Below are 26,837 nucleotides of genomic sequence, written 5' to 3'. Positions count from 1 at the left end.
GTTGAATTATTACGGGTTAGCCATTTTTGATTACTTAACGTACTTTTTTCCATACAAATGTCATATCATTCATGGAATGAGCATTGCATAAGTTGATTAAAAAATCAAATAAAACGAGAATTTTAACCACATTCTTACAAATATTGTTTTAAAGTTAATCTTAAGTTTATTTATGGTTTATCATTTACGGGATTGCAATGATATTTTTAAAATTAAAAATAATTTGAGATAAAAGTTATACATTACATACATCAACAAAATAATAAAATGTACTAAGGTTCAAAATATGTCTTTGATGGTAAAAGGATGTATTAAATGGAATTATTTTGAAATCTTATATATAAATTAGCAAGTAAATTGGACAATTTGATGACTAAACCATGTATACACTTATTTATAAATAAAATAACGTATATTATAAATGTACCTACATATATATGTGTAAAATTTATTATTTTCTACACATATTTTACTTCAAGATAATACCTCTTTTGATTGGTTAATGCATCTTGCGTCATATAGTCGTCATTAGATTATAGTAATGGCCCGGCTGTAAAAACTTGATTCAGTTAGTTGTTTTGAATTAAGTCATTATTGTTTTTAAATATATATTATTTTATACATAAATTAGTTATATTATAATTTTATTGATTCAATTACATTTATCAATTATTTTTATTTATTGTGTATTATGTGAAATATATAAAAAAATGTTCATAGAAGTGTCATCATAAAAAGACTTGTTCAACATGGCGGATCCTAGCTATTATCAGGTGAGTTTGTCAAACTTTTTATTACTCACCTTGTTGGTTAATAAAAAAAGAATGTCAAATTATATGATATACAAAAAAGGGCAGTGTTTTCATTTTATAAATTACTCAAATATTTTAAGTTTTTATTTACATTTAAAAAAAATTGGTATCGGGAAATTTGTATCAATTTTTATTAATATAAGTCCTAATTAGGAAGTTCCTTTTATATAAATTTAAATTGTTACAAATAGTACACACAATTTTATATTTTATTCAGACTCGTCAATGAACTTCCTCATATTTTTAAATCATATATGTTTTCCCAGTAAAAATATAAAACATTATCTTGTGATAAAATTTTATAAATTTGTAGATATTTTACATTATTAATATTTTGGGTTGATTATTTGTGAGTGATTAAAAACACGTTTATTTATCGGTAATTGTAAATCGGTTATTCGTACTTGATAAATACCTTCAGAATGAATGTACATTAGTGGCCTTTAAAAGTGACTTTGTTTGGTATTTTGTAACGTCAAGTAAATAAGATGTTCATGTTACAAGAAAGTACATTCTTTTATTCTGACTATATTCATAATTTATTAATTTTTCATTCATAATATTATTTTGAGTAATCAATACATGAAAAAAATGTTTCTAGATGTTTTATAAATAAATAAAAAATAGAAAAGTCTGAGTTTGATTGCACGTTTAGGGTTCTGCACTACTTACGAAATTAATTAACTTAAAAACTTGAGAATCGGTTTTTATTTGTGGGTTAGATATTTATCGTGGGATTACACTTACATTTATTTCGAAAATAGATCCAAATTGGTTAAAGATTTAGAAACACTCTCATATCTAATGTCCAAAAGAGTTTCAGCCTGAGATAAAAGAGAATATAATGGTGGTTCTTGAGAATATTTCGTAAAGTGTAAATTTGCCTTTACATGCAATAGCAGTGTAAAAATCGAAAAGGTTCCTAAATGTTTGGAAAACTTCGTTTGGATACGGAACTCTAAAACCAATAGATCACTGTGCATTTTCGGCAAGTTGCGAATGATGTTTTGAAATTCAAATATGTGTGATAGTGGCACATGTAGTTATACTTTAAGCGCCTGACTACTTGTCGTACCCAATCGAAGTCTACGGCTTTACGTACCAAGATTTTTTCATTTGATGTAAAATCAATTTTAAAGGTGCTTAGCTGTAAAAAGCTACCAAAACTTCTTTTGAACATATAAAAAAATCTAAGTCTTTCGCCTTGAATTTATTTATTTTTTGAATCATTTTATATTCGAAAAGTCTCATGCCAATTTTTTTGGCAAATTTGACCGTTTTCGAGGTATATCCAGTTCAATGATAGAGATTGATACAGATTATTTCATTTCGAGGCTTAAATTTTAACTTTTAAACTTTTCATTTTCGAAGCTGCATTAATCTTTTTGAGATTTTTGGACAACTTGACGGAAAAAAATTTCTCTTGCCTTTTTTCGCTAAGTTGACTAGCGAATTATAATTCGAAAACGGCAAATTTTACTAATAGATAACCATAGTTTTTGTTTTTTGTGACAAGGTTAAATTTGTTTATAGAAATGTTTATTTCACACCCAAAAAAAAAAAAAAAAAAACAAAACAAAGCAAAAAGCTTTGGTGCCTCCTTGAACATCGAACGGCTAAGAAAAGTGGCCTGGCACCTAGAGTATTTTTGACGTTAGGATGTCGTCAATAAATTCATGGAATTCGTAAAAATAATTTCGTTGAAAGAATTGAATTATACATATTTTTTTATTCTAGAGATAAATAGATACTTTAAGAACTGTATGGATTCCCATAATTGTTTTCTAAACGATTTATGTTACATCATTGTTGTATTCGCAATAAGTATTTTTATCATTGTTATTTTTATCGCAATCGTATTATTGTTGTAATAATTGTGGCAATTATAATCGATCGTTCTAGATAATAATGACCACAGACTACATTAAATTATATCATTGTTTTGTCTGCTTTCATTGTGTTTATAATTAAACTTTCCCGCAATTTATAAATTTTTATAACTCGAGTAAATGTTAAAAATTTCCTTGAATATTCCATGTCCTCTGACTCCATATGCGCAAAGTTATTTTAAAAACGATTAGTCCTAGCAAGTTGAAATTAACAATTTTGTTTTTTCACCGCAAATAGATCTACTCAACACTCCAAAAATGTGAAAAATTACACCACTTGTATCAACTCGCTCCTATTTTCTCTGGAGATTTGTAAAATTGCCAGATAGCACCGATAAGCACACACATAAAACTAATTGGGAATCAAACATTTGCCATGATATTGCTGGTATACGTCCATAACTGTTCGATAAAAAGGTCGAAGATAATCCTTTCAGATAACGATTATTTGAAGCCAATGTGTGCCCTTAGAACCAAAATCATATTTAAACACAGTCGGCATAAAATTACCCTTCTAATTAACCTAAATACGAAGTAATTTCTTTTTTAAATCACCCATTAGTTTTCCACTCAATTTTACATTGAGACGAAACGTCATGGGTAAAAAATCCAGAATTATAACAAACTAGCTTTTACCCACAAGAAGAAACAAACAGGGTGAAGGTGGTACTATTAATGGACATCTGTTCAACCAAGGTTATCAGACATACTTCTTACAAAAAAATTAATTTGTTTAGAAACATATTAACTATTGCCTAAAAAAAATGCAAATAAATAAAGAGAAAATAGGATTAAACAAATAACCGTCAAACAAATAAATTTTTTTGTATTATGTAACAATGATTCTTCCTTTTTAACTACTTCTTTTCAATGAATATGCAATAATAAAAAGTACACTTCTTCGATTGTTTTAGATATATAAAAGTATATGTATCAAATAATGAGTTTTCAATTTTTTTTAAATGTAAGAAGTATGTCTGATTACCTTGGTTGAACAGATGTCCATAAACTGTATCTCGTTCACTCTGTTTTATGAAATGTCAAAACAATAAATATAATTTTTTAAATATATATTTATAAATTATAGCTCATGTGTTAGTCCGATGTATGAACAATATTATTGACAAGTTTCATTCAAATCCATTCAGTAGTTTAGGAAATATAAGGATATAGGGATACAGAGTTGGAGATAGGGATTTAAGTCAATGACCCTTTTCAAAATACAGTTTTAGATCCGCGCCTGGTAGACATAATTTTATAAGAGCTTGATAATTACCAGTAATTTAGCACATCTACAAAATAATCCTATTTAAATCATACACAAAACACAAAGGTATTCCGTTGCCTAATAGCAAAAATTGAATCCTAATAAATTCATCTAGTCGTTCGTTTTTAATGAAATTTATACTGTTGAACAAGTGAACATGATAAGAAAAAACTGTTACAATTTGAAGATTGTAAAAAAATTTTCGAGGTTAAAGAAAAGGTCCCTTATGTTCCATAATTTTTTCCAATAAAAATTGTTTTAAACTCGAACTACGAAATTAACTTGCCAGTAATTACTTAGTAGTGCCTGTATGTACTGTACATGTGTAGAATATTAAATCTCTAGATTGAAGAATTGGCTTATTTTTCGAGCTCTCCCATTAAAATAAAATCAATTATAATTCCTGAATGGATAAGAATCAAAAAATAATTCTGCGTGGGCGTAATTTAACTCAATTATAAAAGTTTTTCATAAGTTGCCAGATAATTTAAAATTTATGAATTTATTCATTTAATGCATTTTTGTCAATGAGCGTTCAACAGTAAAAAGCGCGATCGATCTCTATGTAAATTTAGCACTTGTTATATATATTTTTCTGTGGTAAGAAAGATGAGATTAATTCTTCATGAGGGTGCTAAATTTACAGAGACATATCAGTCGTTTAAAAAAATGCGACAGCTTTTTCAGTCCGCGCCGCACCGTTTATAAAATTTAAAATAATCATTTAAAAAAATTAGTATTTTTTCGTTGCCAACTGTCACAGACAAACTAAAAATTTCGATTATTAATGAAAATATTTTTATTTTCATAAATCGAGTTATTACCTCAATACTGTGTATAGATGACATCTAATTATAAAATCTAAACACCACCCAAACACATAAAAATGCGAGAAAAAAAACTTTTAAGTGGGTGGGAAGGACTTTTTAATAGTTGCTATTTAAATTTAATAATTAATTGTTACAGTTTATATTGAAGATAAAATATGATTTATAATTTCAATTTAGTTATTAATTTTAATCATTTTAATCGTATTATTTAATCATATTTTAACAGGTGGATTTTTTAACAGGATGATTCAAAAATAATCTTCAAACAAACTTCGGGTTCTTTACATCAAAAGAACCAAAAAAGTTCATATGAATACATGGTCTAGGTTAGGTTAGAGTAGCTGTCTTGGTCTAGCACATACTTAGACTATAGGATCCGTTGTGATATCGAAGATATGGTTGGACTCCCTTCGGCCTTTACTCCATGAACCATTTGGAACTGTTTAAGAACTTTAACGTAAACAGGTCGAAGGAGAAGTCAATGAAAGACCCTTCGAGTGAATCCATCTCTTTATGGCAAGAGCTAGGTTCACTCCTCCTGTGACGTCAGTTTTCCCCTCCTCCTCTCTGTGGCAGCTTCTGCAAAAATCGTAATGCACTAATAGGGCGAATCGTTCAGCGTTCCTGTCGCCTATGCAGTGCCCTATTAGCTCCAAAGAACTGGAAGACAGATATGCACTCCGAACATATATGTCTTGCAATACCACATGTGCGATCCCTACTCCATCTTAGATATGGCCTAAAAATTTTTACTTTCGAAATACAGGGTGATAAAATTATAAAATAAAAATAAAAATAATGGTAAACAAATTTTTGTTTTCAGATTCTTTACACAAAAGTAACAAAAAAACATGACAGTCAAGGACTTTTTCGAGATACTCAATCAAAAAATATTGGAAACATTTATTTAAACTTTATAAACCTATTTCTCGAAAATAAAAATCTTTGGTCATATTTTTAAATACAGAGTGTGCCTCCGTTACTCGATGGTCATAGCTTAAGAGTGTATTTTCTAAACAATTTTCAATCAAAAGTGCCTTTTAGACTTTTGCCGAAAACCCAATTTTGATGCCAAACCAAAAATTGAATAATTAACGAAAATGTGCAGAATAAAGCATTAAACTATTTTAGGTACTCATCACTGTCCTTACTTTATTGGTTTAATTCGATAGTGCCCATAACTCCTTAACTATTGGGTTTTGAGCAAAAGTCCAAAAGGCACTTTCTTTTAAAATTGTTCAGAGAATACACTCTTAAGCTACGACCGTAGAGTCACGGACATCCTGTATTTTATATTTGGAAAAAATTTTTAAAATTGATTTTACTACCGTAACTTTTTTTTCTTTAAAAATTGTATCACTCTGTTTATGGAAAATAAAAAATTGTAGACATATGTACATATGATTTTTTTATGCAAGGAAGTCATAACCGAAGTTTGTAGTATTTTTTAATCATTCTGTATAATATATAAATTATGTATTGACAATGTTTTTAAAGACTATATTAATACTTTTTGATCTTAATATCATTTGCATATTTTAAATAAAATGTCATTCACCTTCTTATTTCAAAGCCAACCACCACTAACTGGCCTGGCCATGCTGCTTAAGAGTAGTGCCATGCAACATGATATTATTAATACATAGATCAGGATACAGTGGCATTTAAGATTCCAAAATAATCGGGAGGAATTTCTTTGTTCTCTTGAGATTTTCTGTTTTTTCCAAACGAATTTTTTACCTCTTAAAAACATTTCGTAGATATCGACTAAAATCTTTAAGACATGAAATATCACCCACAATTCTATACAATGGGCAATATCCAAAAGTGACTGAAGTCGATATCTGAAAATTACTATTACAATCTAAAATTCTGCATTAAAATTTTATCAAAAAAATGATTGGCGGATTTCGAAATTTTTATAAATATTTTCCTTTAATTGTTTAAACAATATTTATTCAAGCATTATTTAAATTTTTTGTAAAATAGTTTTCGAAATCGATACGCCACTCTCATCTATTCTATAAAATATATTGTGGGTTTATAAAATCATGTTTATTTTATTAGAAAATATCAATAAATTTTTTATAATAAAATATAAATATTTTTTAGCTTTTATTCCTAAAGATAAGCTTTTAAAAGAATATAATGAAAACACAAACATCATATGTTTTTCTCAACTTCTATGGTAAAAAAAATCTTCAAAAATAAAAACTTTTGAGCTATGTGGTCATTGAAGTTTTTATTCAACGTATTTTAAGAACTAACATTTCTGAAATTTATATAATATTTACACAAATTTTCTGAGGTTAAATAACATTTTATGTGCGTGGAGATCATTTGGTAAAGTAAATTTATGCATTGTGGGTTCTGTATAGCTTTATAAATAGGTGGTACTGTTTGTTGACGGGAGTTTTTATGTACATTCTATGCAGAAAATTATACCGAACCCTCCATGCAACTTGCTGTTACCCAGTGACTTCCATCTACATAAATCTGAGTCTAGTCCCCTTACCAATCCGCGTCTCAATTTGCGCTCAAAGTAAGTGTTCTGACGGCATTTAAAAATAAAATCTAACACAAACTTTAATCTAGGACCATATTAATGTACTATTTTTACAAATTTTACTGTTGTTATAAAATTTAATTTAAATAAATAAATACAAATGAAAGTTAAGAATCTATTTGTAATTCCCGAAATTTACAAAAAATTGTGTTGTTAATATATTTGGCGTTTATTGGCTTGTTCTCAATGACATCACCAGATTAAGTTTAAAACCCGGAAGCTGCGGCATATTGCAACAGCGTGTTAATAAATTTCACACGACTGTCTTTCTTCGATTTAAATAGTCCTAATGATATAAATAATCTTTTATTTTGTTTTTATGAATCCTACGCTGTGGTAAAGTTTAAAGTACACAGAATTAGAAAAAACAAAAAAATTTCGGTTTTATGTACCATTGAAATTTTCTAGAACGATAAATTAAAGCTACAAATTTGTAGGTAACGTCGCATAGTGGGTTTCTGGACCATAAATTCATATCACTATCCGATAATATTAGAGGGGTTGACTTTATTCCCCCGAAATTTGGATTAATAGATCACAATTCGAAGTTACCTACAAATTTGTAATCATCTATCTTTTATAGCTTTTAGATGTTTGGAAACAAACTTTTACATTATAACATTTTACATTGATCGAAATTTAAAATTTTTGACTTCTCGGCATGATTTGAAGATTTGATCACTATCTTATTAAATATCGATTTTTCGTGATTATATACGAATTCAGAATGATTGCATTCACGTGTAAACTTCATAAAGTACTATTTACACGTTTACGTGTATACATACAAAAGTTTTTTTTGTTATACTAACTTTTCCGGAAATAAAAACAAAACAAAAATTAAAAAATGTTTCAATAGCATCATCATGCATGATGCATTTAAAATTCGTTACACTTTTGTTTATTTTTTATCTCATTGAAGCTTATATATACATGCAATAAATTAGCATTGAATAATACAATATAATTACGAAGAATTCATTCATATTCATAATAGAAAATTGACTCTCACCTTGAATAATTTAATTTTTTTGTAAATACACTATCTTTGCAAACTTTGGAAACAATAGTTTCTTTCATTATTTTTCTAAAAGATCCCGCACAAATTCAAAACAAAAGAACTTTCGATCAAATGGTCTAAATAACTGAATAAAAAATCTTTCTTAATATGCTAATCAAAAATGTCAAGGGTTCCAAAGTTTTCTAATATGCAGCTTTTGAGAAACCTAGGCAAAAAAACACGTCTTTCGAACCATAAAAAAGACCATTTTCATAGTTTTTTTAAATTTAGAAAAGGTCATTTTCAGAGGTCTCAGTCTTTAAATAATAATTTTTAACATATTCTTTGTTTGTTTTTTCAAAGCTATATAAGACGTTTCCATTCGAACATAAGTGGCATGTAAATATTTTAAATTAGAGACCATTCTGAAAGATGTTGATGCTTTCATCTTGGTCTAGTGTTCAAGTTTTTGCCGTCCTCAAAACCTACGCGAGGCTACCAGACATAATTTTTTTCTACCTTGGCTTAGTTGATGAGTTTTAATCTGGCTATTCCTTATTTTGCTTAAATTATTTTATCAAATTACTTCATTTAATTTTTTCTATAGTACTTTTTTCATTAGTTTTACTATAAAAATAAAATATAGTTTCCAAACTTTGGAATATTAGTGTAAAGATACAAAGTAAATAATTATTAACTTTTTTTTTGTTAATTACAGGGTGATTACATTCAGCATCCTGTTATTTATGAATTATCTCATAAATATGGTCTGCATACTGAGAGTGATACGTCATTATCATGTCGACTAGAAGAACTTAAGGAGACAATACGTCGTGAAATAAGGAAGGAGTTAAAAATTAAAGAAGGAGCTGAAAAATTACGTGTTGCTGCAAAAGATAGACGATCATTATCTGATGTAGCAACGATTGTTAAAAAATCAAATTCAAAACTTGCCGAATTAAAATCCGAATTACATGAATTAGAAAGCCAAATTATTTTAACACAAGGACAAAGTTCACCAACAACTCCTGTTTGTGCTGTTATACCCAATGGACAAGGTATATTTCTTTTTTTGGATTACATTCTATAATTTTCGATATTATTAGAAATAACTACATATATGAGTTTGGTGTAGTATGCCTTGAAAAAAATTTGTACGATAGAAAATTCCCCACAAAGAGTATACGCAAGCAAGTTTTTACAGTTTTTAAATAACCAAATGATTCTAGGCAAGAGTCTGAACAGTCTTATAGAAGCCTTTAATAAAGAGAGAGAATAGAGAATAATAGGCATTCGATAACGTGTAAGAAACTTAGTGGCGAGCATGCCATATGATTTCTCATTCATGCTACCACGTTGTTTCTCATCAGACGCTCGACTAATAGCATGAGCCGCATCTCAAGGGCAGATTTGGATAAACAAAAAGCCTTTAAAAATCTATAATTACAATCTCCATCTATGTGAAAATTTTGTAACTTTCCAAGTCATTGTAAAAATGTTTGTCCCCGAAAAATAATTTATTATTTCTAGGTTGGAAAGAATTCACTGTGTAAGTTAAATAATTAAAATCAGAAAACTTGAAAATAATATCCACAACAATGTATTAGTTGCATGATTTGGCGATTTACAAAATCCCGTCTAAAAAACTCATATACGAAGCTGTTCGTATCTAAAAAAATATTCAGAACATTGTCAAATCCATTGACTTGAGATTGGGGTGAGTGTTGCCTATCTATCTGTAAAATAAATACGGGCCGAAATTTGAGAGAACTTATAACCCTAATTGTCAAACTGCAAAAGATAACTTCAATTATTTTTAATGGCGACAATATTATCAACATCATAAATTTCTTTAATTATTATTGCACTATTTAAAAACAAATTCAAAAATACTAATTATGTTATAATTAAAGAAAACTAATGACTAATGCTTTTATCGTCAATACTATCACCATTAAAGTTAATAACACTATTTTTTACAGTTTGACAATAAGATGTTCCACTTTTTTACAAATTCCGTTTTTAAATGTTCACAATTGAGGTTTAAAAAAAAACTGCGAAAAAATAATGCATAAAATCAATAAAACCCTGCCAAAGCAAACGTGGAAACGGAAAATTATCTTTGTACAATGATAATGTGAACGCATTATACTTTGAAGGCGACTATAAACTAAATTATTGTTTAAGAAACTGAAAAAAATGCTTTATGCACTAAAAAATTATTTGCTTTATGCACTATTAATTTTAATTGTAATGTAAAATTCAAAGCGTGGAGTGCTTTCTACATTTATTCCTTAAATTAACTGATTTGACAGATATCGACCACTCCACGCATTGAATTTTACATTACAGTTAAAATTCCTATCCACTTTTTAGGCAATAAAGCGTGTTTTTTAAGTTTTTTAAACTGTAAACTTTGATTTGTCATACAAACCACCTGCCTCCCATCCCTATGGGTCTCTAGCGCCCACAAGGGAGCGTTATCGCCCTCTTTGAGAAAAATTGCGCTAGAATATTATTTATTAATATTATATACATCGTAAATTGTTTTGATCACAAAGTTAAACGAAGTATTAAAAAAACATTTCCTCAATAATTCTTTCGACGTTCAGTTATTTTCTATGAAATTAAGTGAATGTCTTTTGATGGTATTTATAAACTTTTCTAAGTATTTGGGTGTTACTTGCTTCGTTAACCACACTATTGTGGGAGAATGATTATTTGATAAATAATAGAAAATAATTCTACATTAATATTTAAAGATACAAGCATTAAAATACTACGCATCTAAATTGTTTTAGATTTATTATTAATTTCGACGATGAGTGTATCTCGGGGTGAAGAAGGTATTTACACGGATCTACGCTTACAGTCATTAGAAAAACAATTAAATATTGAACAAAAAGTGAAACAAGGAGCTGAAAATATGATACAAAGTATAACGGCCGGTCATCATTCACGTGACAAGAAACTACTTGCCGAAGCACAACAAATGTTGGCAGATTCAAAAGCAAAAATTGAATTTTTAAAAATGCGTATTATAAAAGTGAAACAGAATCGGCAACAAAAAAATCAAAGTTCAACGGATTTATCATCGAATGGTGATTCAACACCGCGTGAATTAGAACCACCATTAGAAGATCGTATTGAAGAATTAAAACATCGTTTGCGAATTGAAGCGGCTGTTGTTGAAGGAGCTAAAAATGTTATAAGACTTTTACAAAGTTCAAAAGTAGCAGATAAAAAAGCATTGGCAGAGGTGAGTTTTTTAAAGATTATTATTTTCATTTTTCGTATTGCTGCATACTTTGGAATGTTGATTATATAGAGGAAGCTAAAACATTAAATGATGCTATGATTACTTTTTCCAATGATATTTCCGATTTGATAGAAATAATTTCAAAGAAGGTAGAATTTCCCTCTGGTGCTTCTACTTTACTATTATTTTTAATAATTAAATTTGTATTTAATTTTACTAAGGAAGAATAAGTATTTTTACGTTGGATATTGCGTTGAAATTGCGAGATATTCAATGTCAAAGGTAAATTAAACAGAAAAAGCTGTATTTCCCAAATATATGACTTCCCATAATTCTCTACAAAAAGTTTTAATATTAAGTTGTTAAATTCGAAGTAAACAAATACTCTTTTATGAAAGAAAATCGAAACAATTGAAAATAAATGGTAGCTCAGAGCCATTTATGTAAAAATATAATATCGTTCGAATGCCAAACTCTGAACCCCTTTTATAGGCGGCCTGCATTTAAGTATCTACATTTTTTTAATTACACTAGCTAAGGTCTGAATATCATTTTATTTATCTTCAATCGTTATGGATTATTCACCACATATTCGTTTTTCAACCAAACTTATCGTGCTCGCACCAACCTCAAATCAGTTTTACATTCCAACAAAAAAGTAAATATTAATAAGAGTCATTTTTTGTATTTTAGGATATGGCACGTAAAAAAATTCATGAATCCTAACTTTCTATGGCGTGGAGCGTTTTCTCTCATAGGACATATTTATGGCAGAGAGGTTATTTTCGAGATAGAGGGGAAGGGGAAAATAAAATAAGTAAAAATTGAAAAAAGTTTCTGCTCCTTGCCAAGGAAGTTCTCTAGCGATCGCACAACTGTTACGTAATGCTAACAGGCATATCCCCTTTCCTTTCCCGGCTAATATCAATAAAATCATGTTATAATATCGGGTATTTTGGTGGAAGGTTAGGGAGAAATATCAACCAGCAGTATGTGACGTTTGTTCAATCATTTGGGTGCTTATTTGGTAAGGGGAAGTTAATCTCAATTTTTACTAATTTTATTTCCTCCTTCTCCTCTATCTCGAAAATGGCCGTTCTGCCATATATATGTCTTATAAGAGAAAATGCTTTACATTGACTCAAGAGCTTATTTTTCACGCGGCAAAAAACTTATTGTTCATGAATTTTTTTACATGCCTAGAATATTGTTTGTCCTATATATCCTAGAATATTGTTTATTAGTAATTAGAGTAAAAATGGCCAAAAATTGCATAATGGCATTTCTATTGCCACCCTATCCAATTAGAGTAATATTTTTTTCTTACAATTTAGTTCAGTTTTTAAAAATTATAATTCAAATTATGCCCCATTATAAATATACTTAGCATAAAATTAATTCTGCTGAAATATTAAGTACGTACTTATCAATATTACTTTGATAATTTAAAGAAAAGTTACACCAACATATATTATTTATTTTTCAAAAATACTCATGTACAGCTTAGTGAAAAAAAAATGAACCGTTGAATTTACTGGTATGATATTATGCAACAGAAATGCAAAATACGGTACTACTTGGCTAGATACATGGAGCAAATGTGCTACACAGTTCTATGTGATAGCAACATTACCCTAGACTTAAACTACAGTGTACAGGTATTTTAATATTTGTATATCTGATTCATGTTAATTACATTCGACTGTACCTACTTAAATTAATCGTAAACCTACAATAATGTTGATAATTTGTTTTTTCAAGTTAAAAATATAAAAAATATTTTATTCATATAGCAATTTCTTTCAAAACATTTGCCAAGTTTTTCTTTTTCAAAAAAATATTTTCAAATATGCACATAGTTTAGATATAATCTTATTAAATGTTATGGAAAAAAATTTTTGTAATAATACAATTTATATTGAATTTAATCAACAATCATCAGTCTGAACTAATTGAAATATGAATGAAATTTTTTGTTTAACAAGATAATGTAATTTGCCAAAAAATATTACGATTAGTTTTATTCGTTGAATTTGTTTATTTACATTATTACTAATACGATAAAATTTATTATCTGGAAAATGATTACATTGGAGTACATTTTATCGGAAGTTTAATGAATAATAAAATATTGTATATTGAATTCTAAAATCCCTAGAAAAATAATGCTATGTTTATATTGCGTCATACTACCTTTTTAAGTTCAAAAGATATATTTTATACGAAAAATTTATGATCATGAATCGATTTTTTCCACTCACGAACTCGTTTTTTTTCAAAACTCACTCAACAAATTTTTGCACAATTTTGAATTAACTAATGTTGAAATGATTCCAATAACGATTTTTCAAAATTTCATAAATATCTTTAAAAAGAGACCAACTAGCTTACTCGGTGCTATTTATTTAATTACCTGAACTCTGTTTTTGGCGAATTTTATTAAATTAATAAACATTGAGTATTGCCAAGAATGCTCAAATTACCTATATTTAAAATATTATCTAAAATAAGAGAATTTTAAATTAGTTTAGAGCAAAGTTATTTTGTTAAGCAGTGGCATATTTTTTTAAAAGTGAAATAGGCATATCTTTCAAGTGAATTTTAGGATGAATAATTATTTTTCTCCAATCCGCTACTGACTTAACCCATATTTAATAAATAAAACAGTGATCTATTTTTTAAAAAATCCGACATAAATCTTTGTGATTTTGTCATATGTAATTTTAAAGATGTTCGAACAAGCGAACAGTTTGTATGCTGCAAAACAGGAGCGTAGCAAAAGTTATTTCATATTACATTAATGATACAGTACCGTCTAATGTTATTCAAATTACTCTGTCATTGGATAAATTTATTGATTGATTTGGTTAATTGTCTCGGAAATTAGGCCTCTGATCAAAAGGTAAAAAGCTTTTTCGTTCGTCTTTCTAAGCTTATTTAGGAAGTAAAAAGTTCTGCAATCTTTTATAGAACTCTTGTACATATTTTTATCTGAAATGTTGTTTACAATATTGTAAACAACATTTCCGTTAAATATTATATGTCTATGAGAGCTAACACATATAGACCTTTATTCTATCACTAGATAGTCTTTTTTTAGCATTAAAATACCATACTATACTATTCCGCTTGAACTTTGACTAAAATTATGATGATGTTAATATGTACTTATACGAGTCAAATCTTATGTATGTCAAATATTTTTCATGCGAGTTTAAAAAAAAAAACAGTCCAACAAATTATGATAGAAGGCCCCTTCAGCACCTGCTACACCACTGATGCTGACTTGTACAATATAAGAAGTTTTACTATTTACAAACATTAATACATTAAATATGTATATATTTAAAACTGACCGTACTGAAAATAGAATCAATGATCTGGCAATGTGCCATCTTTCAATATGAAACCAACCAGCAGTGAGTATCACCAGGCAACTATAGTATATCGTCAGATTATCTTCGATATAGCTAAAAATCACTTTCAATTTTTTACATATTTTTCATCAAACTTTTTAAACTAGAAAAACCATGGCAATAAATTCTATACATAGCAAGTTTCTAATGTACAGTGGGTCCAAGTGTTTAAAGTTTATCCTAAACTTCAATAAATAATTTTTTATTTGAAATAAAAACATTATTTATAATTAGAGTGTCTTTATAAATTTTTACGCAGTTTCCATATCAAGTAAAATGAACTGTTTAAATTTTACGCAGGCGTTACATTAACGCCTACAGTATTTTAAAAATTGTGTATTATGTTTTAAAAAAATATATAACAATGTATCCAAGATCTGTATCTCCACCAAAATGGTCGATAAATGCAGAAGTGACAATTAACCATCCTAATATGATAGGTAATCCCGGTACAACTCGAACTGAAAATTTAGATCGTGGGATACGAATGACGTATTCATTCCATACAACGCCACGCACTTCAGAGCCACAAAATCCACTGAAATCATCTGCATCACCGGGATATGGATTTCAACGTGGTAACATGGTATTTACAAGTACTCCACGTAATCCAAAACTAAATACAAATCTTTTAGGAGTTAATATAAACGATTCTGGATACAATAGTGAACAATTATTATCTCCTTCATCAAATCAAAAAAATTTAACGGAAAATCGTAAATGTCGTAGTACTTGTAGCATTGTTTTATCGGCCGATTTTGATGAACCTCTTCCGAAAGATTCATCAAATCAAGAATCACCGTCGTGTTCATCTACCAATTGTAATCGAACACAAAGTTTACGATGTCAACATCCATCTAAGAAATATAAGAGTCGTAGTGGATTTTATGGTTGCGGTGATCCATGGTGCTATCATTCTACATATACTGAAAGTATACCTAGATTTTCACCTGTTCCTGAAAGTTGTGAAGAATGGAGTAACACTGACAGCATAAACAAGACATGCACGTCAAATACATTGGAAAAAACATCAACTTCGTATTTAAAAAAACCAATTATGCAAGATGCTTCGTCACAAACAATACAAACGCAGGATCAAAGTACATCGCCGATGTTTAAATCATCGTTATTTTCACCATTCTCAAATCCACGTATAAGTTCAGCAACATCAACAAATGTGACAACTAATAAATCAAGTAAAATTACGAAAAAATATGACACTCGACATAAAACTGAACCATTACCCACGAAGTTTCCTCCATATAATTGTTTAGATAAAAAAAAGGTATTGTTATTAACGATTTTAGTTAAGAGGCGATTTAAAGTTTCGTTTTACAATTCAGCTTACGTTTTAATTCGCGAGACAATTTTTTTCGAAATAAAACGATTATGAGTTCGCAACTTTTAAAAATTAAAACTATCGATAAGAGTCAATGACGTCACGGCAGTCATGAAGTTGAGTTTTGTTTCCAATGATGAATAAAATTTGAAAAGCTTTTAAATTTCTTATTTTTTAGAAATATTTGACGTTTAGTTTTTGTGTAATTACCTACCAAATATTGAATATTTAACATGAGGTCAGTCAATAGATAATTTAGTACGATACTTTCTAAACAACGAGAAACATGCAAATTTTAGAAAAACTTCGGTGTGTACTTAAAAAGCTTTTTTATTGCGATTTACTATTTTATTCTAAAAACATCGTGACGTATTAGAAATTTTAAATAATTATCACCTTGGTTATTGCTGTTTATTAGCATGACTTAATATTTTAGTTTATAGACTTTAGAAAAGGTGTCTATTTTTATTTTTAGAATCTCTTTTTTTTTCTGAATTTAAAAATATGTTAATTAAATGAAAACAATTTAAAAGCAGTCAATTAGTCTATTGTGAAACGTGACGTCGTTAATATTTGGCACGACACTCAGATTGTTTTATCAAATACCTAACAAATAGCGTAAAATGAAACTATAATTTTTAACTAAGTTTTAACATATATAATAACCAAATTTTACATCATTTTAAAATTTAACTCTTCAGTTTTTTGAAAATTTTCAGGCTAAAAACATATCCGAAGATAGTAACGATCCCGAACGCAAACCACGAACCGTTCATATTGATGTGTACTGTACCGGTTCTGATGCCGATTCTGATAGTAGTGATTCATCGAACTCGGATAAAGAAATATCTGCATCTACACCACAAACAGTATACGAAAATAATGAATTACGAATACATCATAAACGTATTGTCGATAATACAGTATTACCGTTTGCATATTTAAAACAAAATAAATTAATAAAATCAACACCTGAAACAAATCTTTCAAGTTTTGCTTCATCCGAAATGTCAAAACGAAGTTCATTATTTTCTGAAAATGAAGATGGTATTAGTTCCTTATATCCCTCACAAAAAAGTTCATATTCGACAATAAACGATTTCGACTCCAGCGCTTCGAATATTCCACAAACTTGGTCTTCAATGTCTACAAGTAGTTGTACTTTGCCAGATTACGAATCAATGTCAACTAGTTGGAAAGATACAACGTCAGATTTTGAATCATTATTCCATAATAGAGCTACTCCAATTACTCCAATGAGTACGACTGATGCCGCTTCCACAAGTATTCTTCCAAGCGACAGTTTTGAGTATACTGATTCAACAGATAAGTTACGTATTAAAAAAATGGAAGAATTATGGGCCCAAGGTAAAACTCGAAAAACCAATTCAAAAATTGAACCAAAATTAACGATGCAACAGCAACGAATTAATGAATATATTGAGAAAAGATTGGCTAAAAAACCATTGCCAAAATGGGAAGAAGTTGAATCGAGACCAAGTAGCACAAACGAATCTGAAATTGATTGGAGTAGTAGTTTAAAACGTGGAGATACTGTACGCCGAATCAGTAAAGACAGTGAAAAAAAATCAAATGAACAACAACCACAAAATGTTGGAAATACCAACGATTTATTGACCAGAGCATCTTTGTTTGGTACAACATTACAAGGATCAACAACCCGAAAATTAGGGCATCACATTGGTCCTGTAAGAAATCCAATTTGTACGTGTGATCATTGTATTTCATACTACAATGGAAAAAGGGCACGCACACGTTCTGTTGGTGACAAACCTGAAGGTACAATTAATTGGAAACATCAATTAACTAGAAATCAAATTTTACGTTTGGAGAGTAAAAATCCAGATTATACAGATTTTTAGTGTTTCAAAAAATATTTTCTGTTGTAGCAAGAATTGATAGTTGATTAACGTAGATTTTGAGTTTGAAAAAAACTGTAACAAATATCAAAAGTGTATGCAAAAAAAAAATTTATTAATTTTGTGCAGTTTTATGCACGCATTTTATAATTTCGTGTAATTGAATGATCATGAATTGTTAAAATTTCATGGACTTGTTTATAATTAAAATACTCATTTCTTTAATAATTAAAAAGATTCTGTAATACCATTAAACACCTAACCATTCTAGCAGTGTTTTCCAAACTATCGGTTAATAAGTTGTGAAGCGATTGCATTTACAAAAAAAGACGATAAATGGACGAATTCACTTAGGCTTATAAACAGGATTATTCAATAATACATTTGTTATTACATTCGAAAAACAGTTATTACATTACAAAATTTCTTTGTTTGTTATTACATTACAAAATTTCTGGCCAAACGTTCGTTTGAATTTTTTTACTTCTTTTGACGCAAGGAATTCATGCTCGAAATTTGCCTATGTATTATTGTATCATTCTGTAGATATAATGCGACTTGAGTAAAAATACTTTTTTTATTATTATTTTTGTGACGATAATTAAAAGTTCATTCACTTTTGACCAATAAGGAACGACGCCCATCTGTGTCTTATTTACGAGAGGGGGTTATTTTTCAAAAAAAGTTTGGAATTCACTATATCATACATACAATTTTTTAACATAAGAAAATGGATACATTAAATTTTGTATGATTCAAAAGATATTTATGTTTGTATTAATATTTTTATTTGCAAAACTTCATAAATAATCTAAGAGCATTTTCATAGCTTTTAAGCATCAATAATTTTCTGTTCAAAGATTCATTCCTATACTTCTCTTTTAGTTAGTTTTCTATGTATACTTGATTTCATAAAAATCACAACAGTTAAAACATTCTAAGCGTACTCATCATATGTTATGTTATAATAGTAACACTTAGAATGTCTTAATTCGAGCGTTTTTAATGACATAGAGTATACTACTCAAAAAATAATTAATCTCATTTTCCAAAATATATTAATGCTAATAAATTATTCATATTGTTATAAATTTTAATTACCAGATTGATTATAAATGTTAATAAATTGCGCCACGTATTTTAAGGTACAATATTATTCAAAGTTTTCGTAAAAAAGTTTCTCATTCGATTCAAAGCAGTATTAAATAATTATTAACACTTTTTTAAACAATGACAAAGATTTTCTGACTTTTGATATGTATATTTTTAAAATGATTATTGCTATAAAAAAACGTTTTATCGTATTACTTTAGTAAAATTGTACCTTAAATTTGATTATATTTGTGAGCTGAAAATCGTTTAACAATAAGTAAAGTTGTTTTAATGTTATAAAAATAGTTGTTGTATATTTAACTGTTACTTTTTTGTTACATTTTTCATAATAAATTTATTCACTGAAAACGAAGCACTAAAATTTATTTTATTGGCTTTTTTCATCTGTATTCGATGTTTAAAAAGTAATTTACTTAAAAACTATTGTCAATTGTTCACAAAAGATTTGATTATCATTCCATCTAACGCCTAACTTTAATAAATTTATTACTAAGAGATTTAAAGATTGTAATTGGAAACATAATAATCCAACAAATAGAATACATAATCCAAAAATTTACAAATCCAAATCATTTGAAAACAGATGTGTAGTTCTCGAAATACTTTCGAAAATTTTTCCAAAATGCAGCATATCAATAATTTAGAAAATACTTGGCCAATCGTCAAATAAACTTGATTTTTGTATTTTTTTGAGTCAAAATTACTCTATAATACCAAGTTTTATCCAATTCCGAGACAAAAGCTTTTTCGATTTTAAGAGATACGTAAAAGTATATAATCTTAACAAATTTCTAGATTTTCGATTGTCGATAGTAGTAGTTTCGAAATCAATACTACTACAATTTTTCGTGTCCAGTTTCGATATACCTAGTTCTTGAAATATCATCCAAACCTCTAGACTCTACTCTTAAAATCTGTCAGAAACGCAGCTATTTCTATACTTGGTGTACTTTTAACACCCCAAGCATGGATGTATAGTAGACTATTCAGTAATCGGGAAATTGTCATTTACAGGTAATGTAAATTTTTTAATTCAAATTTTACATATTAAAGTGGCACGAACAAAGGCTCTTTGATTATCTACCAATTTCCTAAACATAAGGATATGTAATTCACGAATTATTTACCACGAGCACGAAATTCAACCGCATATTGTATTTACTATTCCAAGTATCGTTTTCAAAAAAGTAGTTTATAGCATCAATGTTTTAGTACACTAGTATTTTGGTAGTTTTTTTTAAGAAATTGGTTATTATTATTTCTTTTAGGCTCAAGCTAGTCTCTCTGAATCTAGCCAAAAATTGGATTTATTAAGAAAGTCATTAGAACTAAGACGACAAGAACTTCCACCAAATTCCCCGGTAGCTGCACAATTAAAACATGAATTACAGAGTGTACAAGCAGCAAGTCCAATACCTGTATCATATACAAGTTACAATCAACAACCATTCAGATTGCATGGCGATGGAAATCATTATACATCAAATTCATCATTAAGTCGATGTGCAGCTGTTACTGGTAAATTGGAAGTACGACTTATGGGCTGTCAAGATTTGTTAGAAGATGTGCCTGGACGATCAAGGCGTGATAAAGATGCTACATCTAGCCCAACAGATTTAAAATCATTTGTGAAAGGTGTTACTGGACGCAGCTCATCGAAATCGTATAGTGTTAAAGATGAAACAAGTTCAGAAATTATGGCAGTTATTAAACTTGATAATCAAACAGTGGCACAAACTAGTTGGAAACCGTGTTCACAACAAGCTTGGGATCAAAGGTATATTTTTAGATACACAAAAAATTGAATCTTAAACGAATAGACATTTTACATTAAAGAAATTAGATACAGATTAATAGTTTTAATATCATCTCTAAACAAACATTTGCATACCTAAAATAATTTTCATTTACAGTCCTTTACTCGTAATTTTCGACTTATCGCATCGAATTCTTAAAAGAATTAATCACTAAAATTTTCCGTCCAAGAAGCATTCAGAGCGTTTTTTCTCATAAATATTATCACCACTATTAGAATAAATTTCCAGTCTGTATTTAATTTTTTCAAACTTTAGTGATATTTTTGTTTAATTTTCTGAATCTATTTAACTGAAAATTTTAATATTATTATTAGATTTTCATTTGATTTGGATAAGTCAAGAGAATTAGAAATAGGAGTTTATTGGCGAGACTGGCGTTCTTTATGTGCCGTTAAATTTTTACGATTAGAAGAATTTATTGATGATGTGCGTCATGGTATGGCTTTACAACTTGAACCGCAAGGTCTTTTGTTTGCCGAGGTAATTATAAAAATTTGTCAAATAATGTAAATATCATTCAAATGTGTTTTCTCAATTACAGATCAAATTTCTAAATCCTATGATTTCAAGAAAACCCAAATTACAAAGACAACGTAAAATATTCAAACAAGAAATTAAGAATTTCCCTCGTGCAAATCAAATGAACATAAATGTAGCCACTTGGGGCAGACTTTTAAAACGATCTTCATCAGGAATACAACAAGGACGAAATATTCAAACTCCAAGTCCACCTTCATCACAACAAGTACGTTATTAGTAGTTTTTTTGAGTTGAATAGTTTCTGAATTCACTTTTTTTATAGATACAACAATTTACATCACCAATAGTTCTTGATGATAAACCTGAAGCTCCTGGTGAAACTCCAGATCCGATGATCGGTGGCTTATCTGGAGCCAGGCCGTTGGGAATGATGTCAGCAATGGGTGTAGCTGCATTACCATCTGACACCCCACCACCGGCGTTACCATCAGCGCCGCCACCGCCTTTGACTAAAAAACGTGTACCTACAATGCCTTATGCGCCACCTGCAGCACCTACTCATAAGTTAGACCATGAAGTAAGATTCTTTTTTTTTAAATTTAAGCCGTAGTTCATCCTTAGCTATAAATATTTAAGCTGGCTAAATTTAGAAAATAATAACTTCATTTAAACAAAAGTTATATGCTATTTAATTGCAAAAAATCCGTTGTATATTTTTTTCGGGACTACATTAAAATTTACACAGAAAAAGGCAGTTTCAAAAATTTATCCATTGAACTAAACAGAACTGTCTTTGATAAATTATCGTTTACGAGATCTTAATAAAAATAAACCTTTTAGTCCACAGCTAATAAGGTGAAACTTCGTTATTACGAGTTTGAAACATTTTTTATTTGAAACAAATTTTAATAGCTTACAATTGATAAATGTTCGATTTTAAAAAAAATACAAAATAAAAGATATTTTAATGAGCAAAAAGACAGAAAAAATAAAATGTTCGACAGTTTAGCATTTTCTAAAATTATTCCGAGTAAAAAATGTTTCAGGCTCAACGTAATGAAGCCATAATGTTCCAATCTGTTACTAATCAGTAGATAATTTTGATTTTTTTAATCACTTATTCTGATTTTTTCATATCCAGCTGTAAAAAATATATATTTAATTCAAATTATTTTTTTCAAAGAATACGTTTCATTATACTTATTATGAACAAAAATTCCATTTATCGATTAAAATTATAACAATAAAATTGTAAAAACTTAAAAATAATAATTTTTGCATGAATTAGCACTGCACACATTTATCAATTATTTATATTTTGCAAATATTGGCACAATTTCAGTTACAAAGTGCACTTCGTGAATTCGACTTTTTGAATGTAGAAGATCGACAACAAGCGACACCTCATACAAGCATGCCCGCTGTAAATCAAGTTCCTCAGGTATTCCAGACACCTTCAGTACCTCCTTCACCACAACCAATTGTACAATTCCCTGATGATGAGGTACATCACGCTTTTGCATGTATATTTTATATATTCAAACATTTTGTATATTCAATTATTTTGCTAAATTCCTATACTAGTTTATATAAATAACATATTAAAATAAGCTTATTTTTATCGATATTGGAAATTTCATTGTTTGAAAACAATTCTAAATAGATCGAAAATTCTCTAAAAATACAAAAGCCAGTAGCCAGAAACCTGATACTATAGGTTTCTGGCTACTGGCTTTTGTATTTTTAGAGAATTTTCGATCTATTTAAAATTGTTTTCAAACAATGAAATTTCCAATATCGATCGCCAAAAACCGAATAACTATATGATTGTATAAATATAATATTAATAAAATATTAATAATTTTGTAAATCAGTTTAACTTATTGAAAAATGAAATTAATTATTCTGATTTCATTTGTGAAGGTATCTCAACCTGCAGCCCCACAATTTGACGTTGGTAATGTACCCAGACGTAACGTCGCACGGGAATTGGAATATAGAGATAGTGCCTACGAATCCCACAGACAGTCAACGACACAACATACAACAAAAATGTCACTTGATAATTTCCAATTATTAAGTGTATTAGGTCGTGGACATTTCGGAAAAGTAATTTTATCAAAATATCGTAATACTGGTGAATACTTTGCAATAAAGGCCTTGAAAAAGGGTGATATAATTGCTCGCGATGAAGTTGAATCATTACTATCTGAAAAAAGAATATTCGAAGTGGCAAATGTAATGCGACACCCATTTTTAGTAAATTTATTCGCATGCTTTCAAACTGAAGCACATGTGTGTTTTGTTATGGAATATGCGGCTGGCGGTGATCTTATGATGCATATTCATGCAGATGTTTTCACAGAACCTAGAGCTGTATTTTATGCAGCATGTGTTGTACTTGGTTTACAGTATTTACACGAAAGTCGAATTATTTATCGTGATCTCAAATTAGATAACTTACTATTGGATACCGAAGGATACGTAAAAATTGCCGATTTTGGTTTATGTAAAGAAGGAATGGGTTATGGAGATCGTACTGGTACATTTTGTGGTACACCAGAATTTCTTGCTCCTGAAGTACTAACAGAAACCTCGTATACAAGAGCCGTTGATTGGTGGGGATTAGGCGTTTTAATTTTTGAAATGTTGGTTGGAGAGGTGAGAAATTATTTATTTTAAGTTATTATTGGTTGTCCAAATAAACGGCGTTCTAATTTCTTTAAATATTCCAGTCTCCGTTCCCTGGTGATGATGAGGAGGAAGTTTTTGATTCTATTGTGAACGATGAAGTTCGTTATCCACGATTTTTATCATTGGAAGCTATTGCAATAATGAGAAGGGTATGTTTATTTGACTCAAATTTTTTTATACTAATATTATACACTCCAGTGTGTGTTTGTTTAATAAGTACTGAAAAAGATTTTCCGTAAAAATTTTAGTATCCATGATTGCTTATGTTTGATCTAAACCAAGCTAATTAAACTTTTAAAAATTTTTGTAGTTGCTACGTAAAAATCCCGAACGGAGGTTGGGTTCAAGCGAACGAGATGCAGAGGATGTTAAAAAGCAAGCCTTCTTCCGAAATATTGCTTGGGATGATCTCTTATTACGACGTATCAAACCTCCATTTGTACCTACAGTGGTAAGTAATTTATTATAATGCTACTATTTGAAATCAGTTCAAAATTACTAGCAGATTGTTTTGCTCATGACTTATCTTAGAATATAATGGATATTATATTTATCAAGCAGTTTGTTTCAAGACTAAAAGTTCTGATTGATTGTTTAGGGCCAATTTTCCGTTAATTTTTTCTTCTATCTAAATTTTACTTACCATACGCTAAACTCTTGTAGATATTATTAGTAAATGGCAATGCGGTAGCGATAATTTTGAATAATCATCTTTCATTTATGTTACTAAAACTATTGAAAATTAAAACTCTTCTAAATTATGTTTAATTTTTTAATTTAGCATTCAATGGAAGATGTAAGTAATTTCGACGAAGAATTTACATCTGAAACACCACAATTAACACCGCCAAAAGAGCCACGAATATTAAATGAACAAGAACAAAATCTGTTTCAAAACTTTTCATTTATAGCAGACTGGTGCTGACAAACAACAAACGTATATTGATGAAACCCATCAGTATCGAAAAATAATTAAAATCTACTTTGGAAAATTGAAAATATTCTACCTAAAAACAAAAAATAAATTTTCCAAATCAATTTTGATTTTGCAATATAAATAAGACGATAAAAATAATACTTGTGATTAAACTATTGTGTCTTAATATTTTATTTCAATGAAATTAGCAAAGTATAATATTTAATCGTTAATTAATTCTCGCTCAAGTTTTATAAAAAGATGATTTGTAGAATGTTGAGTTTTTGAATTAATGCAATAATTATTTTTAATTTTTTATCTAACAACCAATAAATTATTTGGTTTGATAGATAGATTGATTTGATATGAATAATATAAGATTATAATTTTTTTTCAAAGTGTGATTAAATTACAGTTTTAATACTTATTTATGTATTATTGTTTATAGTATTACCCAAATAAAATATATCTCGTGTATACTCACACGCTAGAGTAATAATAATTTTATGTTTCTCACACGAACGTAATGAAGGAACTGGAAATAGGAACAAAGAATCTATCTGAATATATATTGTAATCTATCTGATATCTCTTTTAATCCGGTTTACCGTAGTAAATAATTTTGATAGAATATTAAGAAAATGTCAACATGGCAGCTAGTTTTAGATACGAGCCTAATTATTGTTACTTCACTAAATAATAATAAGTACGTTCGAATAAATTTTGAAAAGAGAGGACTTTGTAAAATACACTTTGGTAGATTGTTAACTCTAAAGATCAAATTCGTACACTAAAATCGGTTGACGGTTTATTTCGAAACAAAAAAGTACTGCGATTTAAATTGGTTTGATTGTGAATTGTTTCACTTCAAATCTTTTTTTAAATCTTCTTTACGATACTCTTCTTTAGTTACGAAACTAAATAAAATTCTGATCTAAAAAATTTTAACTATAACGTTCGTTTTCACAAGTTTGTAATATTTATGAGAACAATTATCATTACTCTTGCATGTAGTTAAATTCAGCGAAAAAGTATATGTAAGACTAAAAACATTGGAAATTGTACATTTACAATTAAAATTTTAGAAAATATTTCGTAGTTTTTTGTTGTATAAATTAAATAAATTGAATTGTACTCTTTCCATATCTTTTATCATATTCATTTTATTTGATAAATATTTTAACAATTCAGTTGAAGTGAAACTTCTAAAATGACGATATGGTAATGGAACGAATAAGCAATATTAAAATATGTTAATAAAGAAAGAGAATTTAATTTTTAAATACTAGTGCAAATATACTATATTTTAAAACAAGTAATGGCCTCTTATTTATTTACATTTTCATAATTGTAATCAACAGTTACTCAAAGGTAAGATAGCGTTGATTTTTAATTTCCGTCCAATATTTGGTTTTCCAAAATTGTTTCATATTTTGTGCATATATGTGTCGCGAGGTCTTTAAAAGTTTGTTAAATGTGTAATTTATTTTCGTCAAAAGCTGAAAACAGGGACGATATTCTACTTTAATATGGTGGAAAATTAAATCTTGCACATTTCA

The 26,837-nt window shown here is 28.7% G+C and overlaps 2 protein-coding genes across 4 annotated transcripts; both read left to right on the top strand.

Annotated features, from left to right (window-relative positions):
• The first annotated feature begins 653 nt into the window (after positions 1-653).
• LOC123296593 (serine/threonine-protein kinase N) lies at positions 654-25,396 on the top strand. Of its 2 annotated transcripts, XM_044878127.1 has the most exons (12): positions 654-773; positions 9,083-9,422; positions 11,166-11,623; positions 20,640-21,148; positions 21,503-21,668; positions 21,730-21,933; positions 21,991-22,245; positions 23,011-23,172; positions 23,592-24,329; positions 24,404-24,511; positions 24,673-24,813; positions 25,144-25,395. In XM_044878127.1, the coding sequence occupies exons 1-12, from the start codon at positions 750-752 to the stop codon at positions 25,285-25,287; spliced, it is 3,249 nt and encodes a 1,082-aa protein (XP_044734062.1). In that variant the 5' UTR covers positions 654-749; the 3' UTR covers positions 25,288-25,395. The 2 variants fall into 2 exon arrangements, with proteins under 2 accessions (XP_044734062.1, XP_044734063.1); XM_044878128.1 differs by lacking the exon at positions 23,011-23,172 and having other exon boundaries at positions 690-773; positions 25,144-25,396.
• On the top strand, positions 15,140-18,971 carry LOC123296594 (dentin sialophosphoprotein). Of its 2 annotated transcripts, none has more exons than XM_044878129.1 (2): positions 15,140-16,324; positions 17,080-18,971. In XM_044878129.1, exons 1-2 carry the CDS (start codon positions 15,404-15,406, stop codon positions 18,259-18,261), a joined length of 2,103 nt encoding a protein of 700 aa, XP_044734064.1. In that variant the 5' UTR covers positions 15,140-15,403; the 3' UTR covers positions 18,262-18,971. The 2 variants fall into 2 exon arrangements, with proteins under 2 accessions (XP_044734064.1, XP_044734065.1); XM_044878130.1 differs by having other exon boundaries at positions 15,142-16,324; positions 17,098-18,971.
• Positions 25,397-26,837: the final 1,441 nt, after the last annotated feature.

Source organism: Chrysoperla carnea, chromosome 3, assembly GCF_905475395.1.
Source record: "Chrysoperla carnea chromosome 3, inChrCarn1.1, whole genome shotgun sequence".
Taxonomy (NCBI): domain Eukaryota; kingdom Metazoa; phylum Arthropoda; class Insecta; order Neuroptera; family Chrysopidae; genus Chrysoperla; species Chrysoperla carnea.
Note: the sequence above shows the minus strand (reverse complement) of the source record. Positions and strands in the feature narration are given on the sequence as shown.